Consider the following 14710-nt stretch of genomic DNA (forward strand, 5'->3'; position numbering starts at 1 on the left):
GAAGATCAAAGGTATCAAGGCCTTGGACAGACATGAGAGGCACAGCCTCTGCAATCTGCTCTCCATTCACTTCCAACAACACCAGCAAAGAAAAACAAGGCTTTTCTCTTTGGGAAATCCTGGAAAGCATCCCAGACAGTTTTTCCAACAAGCAAACACTCTGGGATTTCCCAACCCCTCTCTGCAGGGAAATGACATGTTTGTCAGCATGTTGGTTGTTATCATTCAAAAGTTGAATGACATGCAGGTGTTTTTTCTTCTTCTACTTCTTCTTCTTCTTTCCAGATTCACAGCATTAAAGCACCTCTTGGACTTGGATCCAGAAACTGAACGTGGCTTGAGAAGTTAAGCAGCTGTGTGTGTGTGTGTGTGTGTGTGTGGGTATGCGTGCTTTTTTTTTAATATACTCAGCAATTATTTTTTAAGCAACCAAGTAGATCTGATTAAAGCTACAGTCAAGTTCTCACCCATAATTCAACAGGACATGCTTTAATACCCAAAATAATTACTTTGTTGACTTGTCCACAGTATCTTCAAGGGATACTTCACCCATGAGCCCATTGGAGCAAATACTGATATCAGCATTTAAAAAAAAAAAAAAAAAGTCCAAACTTTGGCTGAAGCCATCTGCATTGGAGGCAGCGGTTCCCAACATATTTTCCCCCACGGCTCAGCGAGAGGAGTTCAAGTGGCCCTTTGTTGCACCCCTTTGATAGATGGGAGGCTTCATGGACTCTTTATCCAAGTTTGCATTTGTGCCACGACCACTCGAGACAGCAAGTATTTATTAATTACTTTTAGATATCCGTTGACTTTTCAGCCGTTGCACTGACGATTTTTCATGCACCCCTAACACTGCTGCATTTGAAAAAAAAAATAAAGAATCCACGCGGATATTTATTAACGAGAAAATACCATCACACAAGTTCCACTTTACATCCATGTCGGTCTGGATGTGTAGTGAAGACGGTGACGGGTGAGAATTCACTGGGAGAAAAAAAACATGTTTGGTTGATAAAGTTGATTCAGGCAGAGCACAAAGTTTTAGCAACGACAGCAGACGAGGTTTTAAATGTTGCTGCAAAGAAGCTACAAAAACATGGCGGCTTCCCACACAACAGAAGATCGATACAGCCACCACCAGCTTCACACTGGAAACCCAAAATTAGCATCACCAATGTGAAGTATGGTCACTATCTCCTCATTGATGTCTGAGTTTTGCTTAATAATGGCCAGAATTATTATTATTTTGCATGATGTAACAGCGAAGTTGACCTTTCAGATATAAATTGTCATTAGTTCATCATTTTATAATATTAGACGTTTTGAGTGAAATTTCATTATAATTAGCACGAGTTTTTGAGTTATAGCCGGAAACGTGTCTTGTGAGGTCACGGTGCTCCTTGACCACCAAACTATAATCAGTGCGGGTGGATATTTGTGCAAGAAATTCCTGAGAGATCACGTTAAGGGCAGCAATCAAAAAAAAAAAAAATCTCCTTAACGGGATCAAATTCATGCTGGTGCTGGTGGCCTCGGAACTCTAAAGCGATTAGACGAGGAGGACCACACACACTTTTAAATAGCTTGATTCTGTCAAATACAAAAAAAAATTATCACTTAGGGACAGTACAAATAAATATTCAAACACAAGCATAGTGTCATACGATCACCAGGAAATGCTAAACAATATTACCTGGGGATTGTGTTTGTGGCAGATTCATGTTGACTTTTCTCCTTGTAGCTCTTGTTTTGGTCTTCACCAGCTCATGAAAACATCTGAGTTCCTATCTGGTTGCTAAATGTGTTTGTCTGCTGTTAGTTGCTAAGCAGGTGAAAGTGAACTAGTAAAGCTTTAGGTGACTGAATCAAAATGAGCAGAAAGATGCTAAAAGGCAGAGCTGAGGGAAAACTGCACCGAAAAAAAGAGAATTGTTGGACAAACTTAAATAAATCGCTTCAGTTGGTATAAGACAGTTGAATTAAGTTGATCTGAATTAACAAGTCACATTAATGCCAGTGTATTGAGTTAGATGTGCCGAAATGATTAAAGTCCTCTCAAAAGAACAGTTGTTGCAACTTCATTTTAGGAAAGTCAAGTTGAAGTTTCTAATTTTTCCAACTTTAGTGTCTGCTTTTACCCAAACACCAAAGATTGTGTCATTAGACTTAACATTTTTTTTGTTTGATTTACTTCTGTTTGAAGAAAACAGTGGCTCAGTTGCAGCAGAGAAATCTGAAGAAACGGGAACATCAGACACAACGCTAAAGAAGTAGTGAATCGAATTTTTGCTTTTTTTGTCTGAAATCAAAATACAAGTTTAACAGGCAAAATGTAATTTGAAGTTGACAAAATCCACAACAGTAAGCCAGCATCACCAAAGCAGGAAGACAAGTGAGTTTTATTTGAGACAGAACCTTACTTCAACTACAGCTCAGATACACTTTTTACACTCTGCAGATCCATCCATCCATCCATTATCTCTACACCTTAATCCTCACTAGGGTCGCAGGGGAGCTGGAGTCTATCCCAGCTGACTCAGGGTGAAGGCAGAGGACAGGTCACCAGTCTATCACAGGGCTACACTTAGAGACAGACAACCAAGCACACTCACATTCACATCTACAATTCAGAATCACCAATTAACCTCTACATGTTTTTGGACTGTGTGGGAGGAAGCTGGAGAACCCGGAGAGAACCCACGCTGCACAGGAAGAACATGCAAACTCCACACAGAAAGATCCCGGGTGTCCTCACCGACGACCTTCTTGCTGCAAACTACCAACTGCTCCACCTTGCAGCCCCTGTGCAGATCCACTGTTAGAAAAATAAAGAAAAGAAAATGCTTTTAACCATTTTCTGCAAATGGAAAAAAGTTGCTTCAACATCATTCCTTTATTTTGTAGTCCTTTTTGTGTAACTACTTTCATTCACAACGCCATATTTGTATATCACATATATCAGTTATATCTAAAAATGGGCACTAAAGATGCCCCTGGTTGTAAGGAGAGAGGTATCCAAAGAGGAACTGCTGGCTGGACTTGGATTTCCTCATAATACCACATGAATTTACAATTGTGTCAGAAGGACTGAGAGCCAACAGTGACTACAATAAAGCACAGAGAGATCATCAAAGAGTGGGCAGGAGCTGTAAGACTCACTGAGGTCCATCTGAAAAGGCCCACTCGACGTTCTTGGCGGCGTGGAGGCCCCTCTGAGGGCGCCGCTCTGTGTTTTAATCTGCTTGTTTCGGGACTGAATGATTCATCGGCTTTGAGATGGCTTTACTTCCAAACTCTTTCTTACAAGACGTGCTTCCTCATTTCATGCCTGTGACTTTTCACTTTTGTGTGGCTGCTGCATTTCCCCTGATTTTTACAGCTTTTGGTGTTTGGTGGTGGAAAATTTAGTCTCTCGCCAGATAGGTTTGCAAGTATTTTCTGGTGGCATCATGATTACACAGTCGTTTGCCTACTTTACAGCCATTTATATCCCTGTGATATGCCAGCGCTCCTTAACAAACGCCGAGATATGCTGATTTTGACGGATCTCACTCCAAAGACTTATCCGAGCTTAAGCAGTAATTTAGAAATCCCTAAATTAAAAATCACTTTGAGTTAAACCAAGCATCCAAAGAGGCAATACACAGTATCTAATTTTGTGACTTTTTCAGAACGCATTAATCCTCCCAAATGGGAGCTGACAGGATATCACATGCTATTGTAGCTCACCAGATACCTCAGGAAGCAATTACCATGAATACATTTCTAATAAACTTGTACCCATCAGATGATAAGCAATTAAACATGCGTAATTATGGTTTCCATACAGTAATTTCTAAGCTGATTAGGTTTGTGTGCTTTACAACCTGAATGGGAGAATATTAATAGGGCTTTGGTTTGGTGTTGCTGGTTAGTGGTGGCAGCTCATCAGCGAATCATATGCAAATGAGGCCTCAGGAAGTGCATGAAGCCTCATTCCCGGCTATTAGAACTGTCAGGGGAGGGAGGGACATGTCAACGGGCAGCACACACACGCACACACGTACATGAATATGCATTCACACAAAAACCCCACGCACGCATTGTCGAGGGCTAGGAAATTATATGCTCTCTATACATGCTTCTCTACACTGTGTTTGCACTTTTTCCTCTGGTAATAGAATCCTCATTGTACTTTCTGACTAAGTCCTTTAGTTTAGTTTACGCTCTGTTACAGATGCTTCATATTTAAATGTCGACTGATAACCAGTAACATCCATGACTGTGGCTCTTTGTGGTTAGTTTTGGCTTAATTCTAATATTTAGTTTGGTACCAGTTTCTTTTATAACCAGTTCATTAATAAATAATTTACTACTGCTTTATAGACCAGTTATAAACCATAAAGACGACAACAACATTTATGGTGCCAGGTTGTGGTTTAACTGGTGTTTACACCTTCAGCAGGACACTTCTTTAGTTAATCACTTGATGCTAGTTTTGCAGAATATTCCCCCTGATTTCCAAACACCCAATATTATCCTACACATTTTAACCAATGCTGATGTTTTCACATATTTTTTCCACCTAATTGCATTAAAACATCAAGTGTCTTTATTATTATACCTACTATACTGAGCTGCAGACATAAACTACAATTCCTTAAAAAGTGCACATTCGCTGCAAGAGAACTACTTTACGTAAAACATGCCAGATGTATTTGTTTCTGGGCTGATGCTGATATTTCATTTTAAAGTCTTTATCAGCCGATACCGATGCCAATATCCTCGTCCATCCCTGTTGGATAAATTACTGTGAACAACCTTTATTGCTAACTCACTAACATTTATTATCGTGTGATTGAACCCATTCCTCTACATTAATGACCTGCTAACTTTTGCAAACGCAAATTGTTAAAAGCTGGAACAGGTTAATCAGCCAACAGCATTCTTCACAATATGGCAACCCAAACATCTGAATGGTTTATAGCTGATCTATAAAACATTAGCACCTGATTCCTAAAATATTGATAAAATCATCACATAAATCATATTAAGTGTGGCTTATTAGAAACTTTATTTTCATTTTAATGTTATTTAACTTTAAATTTGTCATCATCCAAATGTCTTCTATCAGACTTTTCATGTCTGGAGTTGACTAAACAGCTGTTTCACTGCAAGACATCATGTTAATTCAGTCAAATGTTAAGATAAAAACAAAAGTAATGTTACCATTTATCCAAATGTTATAGCATGTATAGTTATATAACAACAAACAACTTAGTTTACAGCTGAAGAAGCAGTTAGACCTTGTGCTGCTAATTTTTTAATATATATATTTTTAAATCAAATATGTATCCTTTGATTTGTCTTTTTTGTTGTTGTTAAAGATCCTTGAAAGACTCCCTTAAAGACACGAACTTTCTGCAGTTTTTGTTCACATAAGAATCTTTTAGGAATCAGGAAAGCACACAGAATCATAAATGAAAATGCACATTTATGCTTGAGTAAAGTAACAGGCAGAATTTTTGAATAATCTTTAATTAACCAGGAAAGACTCATTAAAAACTGAAACTTGGAAGCCTCTTTTAAAAGTGAGATCTGCCGCAAAAAAGCAGCAGAATTAAGAAATCGCAGATAAAACTAAGCAACAGATGTCAATACTGAAATAATTCCAGCAAGTTGAGAGACACATCCTTCAGTAAACACTGATTGAACTGTACTCTGACTGACTGAACTCTCTCCTCCCTGTAATATTGCAAGAAGACCTCGGCGGGCGAAATACATGACTGATTTCATTTTAAATCCCAGCCACTCTCTCCGCTGACAGAGCTGGTGAACCAAACATTTCATCTGTACAAACCTGCGAGTCTTTCCCAGATACAAACCCTCAGGGAGCACGATACAGCCTTTTCTTTGTGACTTTACTAAAGCTACCATTCAATCAAATGACTTTCCCTGGAAGGACGGCCATGTTTGTGTGTGTGTGAGTGTGTGTGTGAGTCAGAAATAACATTACACAGCAGTCAGCAGAGCAGTATAGTCTGTTCTGATTTATTATCAACCTGAATGTTACTTCTCACACAAAATATATAGTTCTCATTGAGGCTCTCAGTATACATTTCAGATAGCACTATATAAGGATTCATAAAGTCATTCATCATCTATACATAGAGGGAATAATCTGTCATGTTGCACAAAATGTCACAATATACCAGTGATGGATCGTAATTTCCCAACAATCCCAGTAGAATATCTTCTTAAATATATCATATTATTACTAATGATACAGGATGACAGCATTTCTAAATAGAAGCAATATCTCAGATGGTATATTTCACATTTAATATTAACAGATGTTTATGTAACAAACAAAATATGTCAAATCAATGCACTGAGGAATAAAAAAAACAAAACAAAAAGAAAAAAACAGCTGATATGTTGCATGATTCGTGAGGCTTTTTCAGAGTCCGTGGTTCAATACGAGATGTCTGGACCCAAAGTACAGCAGTAACACACACACTTCAACATCTGCACACGTGATGCTGAGCACATTAGTCAGATCACAGAGGAGGAGAAACATGTGAGGAGTTTACTTCCAAAAAACGCTACATGTATCCAGCACATCGAGTCATTTAGAGGATTATAATCTGTACAGTATCGTTGTTTATACAGGCAAGGACGTCATTTACTTTACACGTTGTTATTCTAAAAGTACTACAGCTGAGAGCCGCAATGGTCGGTCGATTGATCGATTAGGCGAATGGCAAAAAATAAAATGGCAAATTTTTTTGAAGCAAAAATGCCAAACGTTCTCTGATTCCGGCTTCTCAGATGTGACAATTTCAATATCTCCACATTTTACGCTGTTAGTCATACAAAATAGGCAAATTAACGTGGCCTCTGAGAAAATGCAATTACCATTTTTTTAAAAACTATTTTTCACCACTCAAAAGACTAAACGATTAATCGAGGAAGTGTTAGTTGCAGCCCGACTACAGTTTGGTTTAAATGTGCCAATAGTCATTTTCTAAGCATTTTGTGTCAGCTTTTTGACAGTAGATAGCTCATTTTGGAACAAAAATCTTCACTTGACATCACGTAAACATCTCGTCAGTGGCACTAGAACGGTATGTTCAGGAACAACATCACAGTTATAGAGGATCGGGGGGGTTCATATCGACAAAACGTCTCACAGTAGGAGTGCAGATCCTGACTTCCCACGTCACGTCAGAACCCCGCACGCCGAAACAACACAGATCAACAGTCGTACTCTGAGGCGAAATTTGCGAATATGGATACAGGTGAGATATCCGGCACGACATTCATAAGTATACAGTATATATAGAGGTGAAGAGGAGGCAGAGACAGAAGAGAGAGAGAGAAACAGAGCGAGGAGAGAGGGAAGGGCAGAGAGAGATGTCAGTCTTGAGTGGGCAGAAGAAACCGGTGTTCAGCGAGCGAGAAGAAGGTGGGGAGGAGGGGAGTGTGATGCCTTCACTGAGGAAGCGCTTTCAGGATGGCGTTCACCTCCTCTGCCACGGCTGTCAGCGCAAACTCAAACTGCTCCTGAGGAGGAGGAGGAGGAGGAGGAAGAAGAGGAGGAGGGAAGGATGCAGGGAAGAGAAAAGGAAGGATAAAAAGTTTTAGTGTGTGTCCAAGTGTGTAACAACTCAGGTTTTCAGCATGATTGACAGGTGCCGCCTCCGCCTCTCCCTCCATATCTCCTGACCCTGCCTGGGATGAGCTCGGCCACAGGCTCGAGGTGAAGGTGAACCACTCTGTGAGCCTTCAGCTTGAAGTGCACGCGTAGCCGGCACGGCCATCGATCCAGCCAGGTGTGTCTTAAAATGGAGCTTTTGAGTCAAGCTGTCTCTCAGGTTTTTCTCTGTACGTGTGTGTGTGTGTGTGTGTATTTATTTGTGAAACCGATTCATAGTTTTCCCGGAGGAGCCCAAAAGGGGCTGATTGATGTTTGCCCCATGGACCCTGGTGTTTTTATATTCCTCTCCTCTCCCCAGGCTGCAGGCCACAGGGTCCTCTCACAGAGAAAAGGTACGTAGGAGTTTGGAGGGAACAGTCTTTAGATGTGTCAACACACAGCCTGCCATAGTCTGGCCCGAGGATAGGCTCAATCAATACAGAGGAGTCACTGGTGGCCGTGCTTCTCGCTTTGCAGTGGAGATTATCTGGAGTGTTGATGTTTTTCTATTTTTACGCATCTACTGAAGTTAAGACGGGGCCAGAAAATATGTAAGTACATCCGTCTTTATCTCCACCGCAGTTATGTGCGCCTATATCTAATCCCAAGTTGAGTTTAAAGTTGTGCGTAGTGGGAAAAAGATACTTTTAAAAATGAGGGGTTTTGTGCATGAAGCGCTGTTCACGTTCACGCCACTGGGGGGAGATCAATCTCTGCTCGACGGATCGGAGATGAGCGTTAGGAAGGAAGAAAAACGGTCACACATGTTGTAATTACTGCACGTTGATGTCTGTCAAAAGCAGTAAGCAGAAAAAGGGGTGGAAATTATTGTCCTTTTTTTTCCTTTATCCTAGAATAAAGTGGCGACATCATGAAGGGTAGAAAAGATAACTGGTTGTCCAATCCTTGAAACTTAACTCTAAATTTCATACCTCATTACAGTCTAATTTCTGTGCAGGCCCAGCATGGAGCCCAGCAAAGTGGAATCAACAATATTCCAATATAATTTCACTTAGACAAGAAAACGAGAGAGTGCTTGAAAAGCTCTTTTAGGTTGAGCAGAGCAGGGCTGTAAAAGTAGCATTAATGAACCATCGAGGAACACTGGAGTCTGTTAGCTTCCATAAATATTATCACCCACCGCTGCATGAGGTTTGCCTTTATTATTATTATTATTAGTATTCCTCCCAATTACAAGAGAGAAACAAAAGAGACTTCCTACCTGTTATTTGCATTAGCGGATAAGAGGAAATGCCTTAAAGTATTCTCCGAAATGGTGTGAGATGGAGGCCCTGCTGAGACTTAAGAATGCAGGTAGTAGCCTTGATCAGACACAAGTGTGATGGCTACATTATGAGAAAAGATTATCTTATACAGCATTTTTGACGACTGGTTAATCGTCATTTACTGAAGCAAAAATGCAATAAACACGAGCCTATTCCAGCCTCTTAAATTTGAAATAAAGTGCTTCTCTTTGTTTGATTTCATTGCAAATTGAATCTCTTTTGGTTTTGGACATTTGGGCTTCAGGCTCTGACGTTTCATCGACTTAATCGGTTATTTGCGGAAAGATCTGCCAACCAGTGATGAAAAATAATCATTAATTGCAGTCTTTTATGTATAGAAATGAACATAAAATCCTATAATGCTGCCGTTCCCAAACACGAAATAATTCAGCGAGAGATCATGGTCATTCTCTTTCGGTGTCTTGTGATAAATGTGGAACACTGAGTTATTATCTTGCGAGACAATGTTTTTCTAATCCTGAAGCAGTTATCAATTACACCATCATTTCCCCTGATCCTGTGCACATAAAGTAGACAATCGTCTGTTTGAATGACTGCAACCTCCTCCCCCCCCACCTCCCCGTTTCTCCCCTCCTCCCTCTCTGCTCCCCCATTCTCTTCCCTTCTCCCCCACCTCTCTAACTCAAAGCCGGGGACCTTACCTTTGTCTGGACCATGCCAGCTCTCTGGTCTCTCAAGTGCTCCAGGGTAGCGGCAATATCAATCTCTTTAGCACCTGCAACAGACCGAAAATTGGACTGAGTTCAAAGCAGCGGAGTAATCCAGCTCACATCTGTCAATCTCTCTTTATGCTGGGCTCCCTTTGGAACAGCGCAGCGATTGAAAATTATTACATTCATCCCTCGAAAGACTTGGACAAGAGCCACAGACTGTTTCTCGATAAAATATGCAAAAGGATATTTTTTTTTTGGGGGGGGGTATGGGAAATGTGTAGTAATGCGTTAAAAACAAAATAATAATAAAAAAAAACACTCCACTCTGGCTCTTCTGTGAGAATCTCGTCCAAAAAAAAAAAAATAGCTTTAGATTATGTCTAACTAGAAAGTCCACTCAGAGCATTTTGATACATCTGAGGGAGCGCGCATGTATCTGAGCATCAACAAACGCTAATTAAAATGATTTATAGCCGCTCTGCAGCAGTCATTCTGATGATTAACCTATGCAACAGTTGCTCGCCTTCAACAGTGATCAGCTGCTGTTGAGTCTGTGATGTTAATCTGGAAATCTTCTTCTGCTTTCAGATTTATGGATTGCAAGCAGCACGCCGGAGCTCATTTGAGAAAAACCGACAGGGAGCGATGTGGAGAGGAAACCCAAGGAGAGAGCGAGAAAGAGAAAGAGCCCCTGAACTCTCAAGATGTTTTTCAAAGTGAGGCGAAGAAAGGAAGCAAAGGAGATAGAGTGTGAATGTACGTATGTGTGTGGGTGAGAGAGAGAGAGAGAGAGAGAGAGAGAGAGAGAAAGCGGGATTTAATGCAGCCGGACTTAGTGCTCAAAGTACTCCAGTGCTCCGACAAGACTTTCATGTCTTAGACGGGCTGGATTCCAAAGTTAAGCTGAAGAGAGGCTCTCTGACCGAAGAAAAAAGCTTCGGAGAGTGAGATTATGTACATTTTATACATTTGGTTTTAGAGCAGGAAACAGAAGGTTATAAAGAAACCAAATGGAGCCTTTCATCACCGTGGACAACAGCGTCACTGATCTACATGAACTCCATCAGGCCGGGTCAGTCTTATTACTGTTTTACAGACAACGAAAGCAGCAGAGGCCCGGCTAACCCGCTCTGATGAGGCTGGATCTCAGGAGGAGGGCATGCTGGGAGCTGGGGCTAAAGGTCAGGGGGGGTCAGGGGTCAGAGGGCAGAGGGCAGGATAAGCTATGGAGGGCTTTAAGGTGATGTAATGCGGCCTTTGGAGGAACCCAGCTCCGGCGCCACAATGGGTGTTCATAAGTTGGATATCTCAAAAGAATTGAGAGGGCAAATTGAACTGATCAGTTTGTTTATTCATGCAGACTGACGGGATTTTTCTCAAGTCAACTCCTGCTTTGTTGGGATTCAGAGAAAAACACAAAGTTTTCTTTGTCACAGCAGCCTAAGATTTAGAAACAAATCTATCTCCAAGCTCCGTAATGATACAACCGAGGCCACGGAGATCATTTTCCTGTGGTTTTATATTTACTTTGATTTGTATTTTAGCTTCCATAATGGCGCCAAGTTGCTGTGATTTGTGACCAACCAGCACGACTCCAAATTGCAGAAGTGTAAATGCACCGTGGATTTCTGACATACTGGAGATATTCACAATTTAGTTCATATTAGTGCAAAAAAAAAAAAAAAATGTCAGCAATTTTCAGGGTGAAATTGGAGTTGCAAACTATGGACTGTTAAGAATAAATCAAATCAAATAACCACAATGTTCCCATTAAATATTAAATATTGATTCAAATCACTGAAGCAAATAGAAAATTTTGATTTTTTTTTTTTTCAAATGTATTTTCCCTTTAAACATTTCATTTCCATGCATGTGCTATCTAAATTCATGTTGCAGGTCAATACGGTGTGAAGGTAACTTAAATAGATAATTACTAATGTGGGTAGAGGGTTCTTTTTTTTTTTTTTTTAAATTTCCCCTCTCTCTGTTCTCTCTTTGTTCTGCTCTCTCCACTCCTAGCGGCTCCCCTCCATGTCTGCCTCTGTCTTCGCTGCCTTTCCAGGCCTCAGAGAAGTCACCCTCTAATGCATCCCCAAGACCCTCTGTGGAAAATGAGAGGCTTTAGCGTTGCCAGGGCAACACTTGAACGCAAGCAGAAAGAGTGAAAGGGAAGCCATTGATCGTTACCTTTAGCCATCCTATTGAGGACCATGTCAATCAGAATGTAAGTCCCACTCCTGCCAGCTCCATCACTGCAGAGAGTCAGAGAGAGAGAGATCATTAAGGTGGCAGAGTGAGATGCTTTAATCTCAGAGTGTTTTTCTTATAAGGAAACAAATTGCTCATTTACATCTGCATCTGCTGAGAGACTGTCGAGTATATTTAAACACAAATTAGTCTTTGCATACAGATGCACACGCCTCCATTTGCGTACAACATGATATTACAGACGGAATACTTAAGAAGCACAAATCAATAAGAAAAATTTTAACATTCTAATGAAAATACCTCAGCAGATCTGAATATTTGATGTTCCAATAAGTGTGATTATGTTAAACCTTTGCACACGAGTGCATGTGTGGTCTGGAGACTTGCTCGGCTATTGGAGAGAGGGGAATGGTTTCTAAGGCACACTGGGGACAAAGGCTTTTAAATGCATGCACCTCAGGAGCAGAGGAGAGGTTGAGAGGCCAGGGGCGGTTCGAGAACAGCTTTTGGAGAGCCTTGCTTTTCCATTACTCCAGAGATAGCCCTATGAAAAGCCTCCCTTTGTGCCCGCCGGCCATTCAACGGCTCTGCATGTTAATTGCAAACAAGGCGTGGACATCTCTCTAATAAAGGCAAGGCCAATAAAACAGGAGAGCGGCCTGAGCACCACAGCTTCATTAATCCACTGCTAGGCACTCAGTCCATGCAGCTCCCTCAGAGGGAAAGCGGGCTTACTGGCCCCATGCATGACTTAACAGGATGTGACTATTAAAAGTGGTCAGTCAGATACCTGGTGTTTAATACAAACCAATCAAGGCCAGTTAACTAACTCCACCAAATGGGAAATGGAAGTGTCTTTGGCTGGGCATCTCTGTGCCACGCTATTTACATAAGAACACAGTCAGTGGAATAAACAGCAGCTCCAGTGGACCCAGATAGAGTAAATGGATTGAGCGGGTTTAAATAAACAGCCTCTCCCCTCCAACACATAAGCCACGACAAACACTCTCTATCCCAATTCAGCAGGGTCAGCCACTGTCACAAGGTGCAAATAGTTATACTTGCCTGCAGTGAACAATTATCGGGCAAGATCGACCCCGGTAGCACTTGTTAACCTTTCTGAAATAAAAAAAAAAAAAAAAGAGAAAACTTAATGTCATTGCAAGCTTGGATTAAAGTCGAATGCACAGGCTGCTGAATGTTATATTCTGGAAACAGGAGCGATTCCTTTATGCTGAATAATAACAGCGATAATTAAAACAAATGTGACTCATGAGGGACTTCTGCACCGTGCTTCTGGATGAAATTAATGGCGGCAATAATCAAAGGAGCAAACACAATTCTGAGAGATGCTGCCTGCTGTCAATCAATCACTTTAATTTGAGCACAGAGAGAGAAATCCGTGTCGCACCACGTAAATAAATTGAGCATCATTTCGAACAGCATTATTGTGACATGTGGGTGATGGATGTGGTGGTGTGATGTTGTGATTGCCGACCGCCGACGCATTAACCCCAGCCAATTATGAATGTTATACACCACAGGCACGGTGAAGGCCAACAAGCCTTTTCACACCCCGCTGTTGCCATGGAAACTGACTACACTGAGAGCTTCCGCGTCTCTCCATCTCCCCTCGTTTTTCACCTTTCAATGACAAAATGAAAAAATAAATATCTCATCATATCTGTAGTTTGTCTAGTCTTATGTTCACTAATGTTTATAATTATTAGAAATACACAAACAAAGCTGTACATTTGCCAACAGTATTAATAATAATACATATTTATATAAATACTTCATATTAAATCTTGCCAGCTTGGGCAATGTTTTCTTAGTTCTCTCATTTGTATGTTGCATTTGTGATGTTTTCTATGTATTTTCACCTTAATTACTACAATTGTTAACAGCATTATCCACGTGTACTGGAATCTCAAAGCACAGGTGTCCTCGGTTTGAAGCCATTAAGAGCTTTGCCATTTCTTTTTGTCATGATCAAGGTCTTAGTGTAAGAAAGATCATTAAAATGCATGCAGTCAACATTAAACGTGATAAATCTTGTTGGATTTCAAGCCATGCAAAGATTATTCTGAAGGAAGAGTGTTTTATTTTTTTTATATTTTCCTGGCATTCGGCATTCATTTTGTTAAATTCAGAACATGTCCTTAGTCAGACAGCAGACTGTCTGACTGGGATGATTCAAGTTCATTTGAAAGCCAGAGGAAGGAGCTGTTATCTTGTAATATTTTAAGCAGTCCAGTAATTATTCCAGAGTAAGAATGTTGTCTTTTTTATGATTTTAAGGTATAATGTATTCATTTTTCTGTGCTTGCATCACATTTAATTACACTAAATGTATATTTTTCCAATTTCGAAGTTGTTAGATGTCAAAAATGTGAGTAATATCAGACCATGCCCTTAGTCGGACACTAAACAGAGATGGTTGGAGTTCCCATGCAGGCCAGAGGAAGGAGTTGTTGTTGTCTTGTAACATTTTAAGTAATCCAGTACTTATTCTGTGATGAAGATGCTCCTCTTTTTTAATTTGTAATGTATTTTCTGTTCATTTTTACATCAAATTTCATTGTACTGAATGCATATTTTTCAAAATCTGAGACAGTCTGATGTCAAAAATATGAGTAAATTCAGAACGTGTCCTTAGTCAGACAGCATACAGAGATGGTTGGAGTTCCCATGCAAGCCAGAGGAAGGAGCAGTGAGAGGAGGAGGAGGACGAGGAGGAGGAGGAAGAGGAGGAGGAGGAGGGAGACAGAGAGTCAGGAGTGAGAGAAAGACAGTTTGTGCACAGGCCTGGCTGAGGAGACACAGTTTCCAATGATCACTTTTGTGACTATGCAACTGGG

The 14710-nt window shown here is 40.6% G+C and overlaps 1 protein-coding gene across 1 annotated transcript; it reads right to left on the reverse strand.

Annotated features, from left to right (window-relative positions):
- Window positions 1-7476: 7476 nt before the first annotated feature.
- Window positions 7477-12968, reverse strand: LOC103375572 (receptor-type tyrosine-protein phosphatase N2-like; the record flags this gene model as incomplete). The annotated part of the gene is made up of 4 exons (XM_008305883.1): window positions 7477-7548; window positions 9630-9703; window positions 11829-11893; window positions 12915-12968. Coding segments are annotated over 4 exons (265 nt in total), but the record flags the coding sequence as incomplete, so codon positions are not given.
- Between the last annotated feature and the right edge of the window lie 1742 nt (window positions 12969-14710).

The sequence above is a fragment of the Stegastes partitus genome, unplaced genomic scaffold (genome assembly GCF_000690725.1).
Source record: "Stegastes partitus isolate 25-593 unplaced genomic scaffold, Stegastes_partitus-1.0.2 Scaffold2676, whole genome shotgun sequence".
Classification (NCBI taxonomy): Eukaryota; Metazoa; Chordata; class Actinopteri; family Pomacentridae; genus Stegastes; species Stegastes partitus.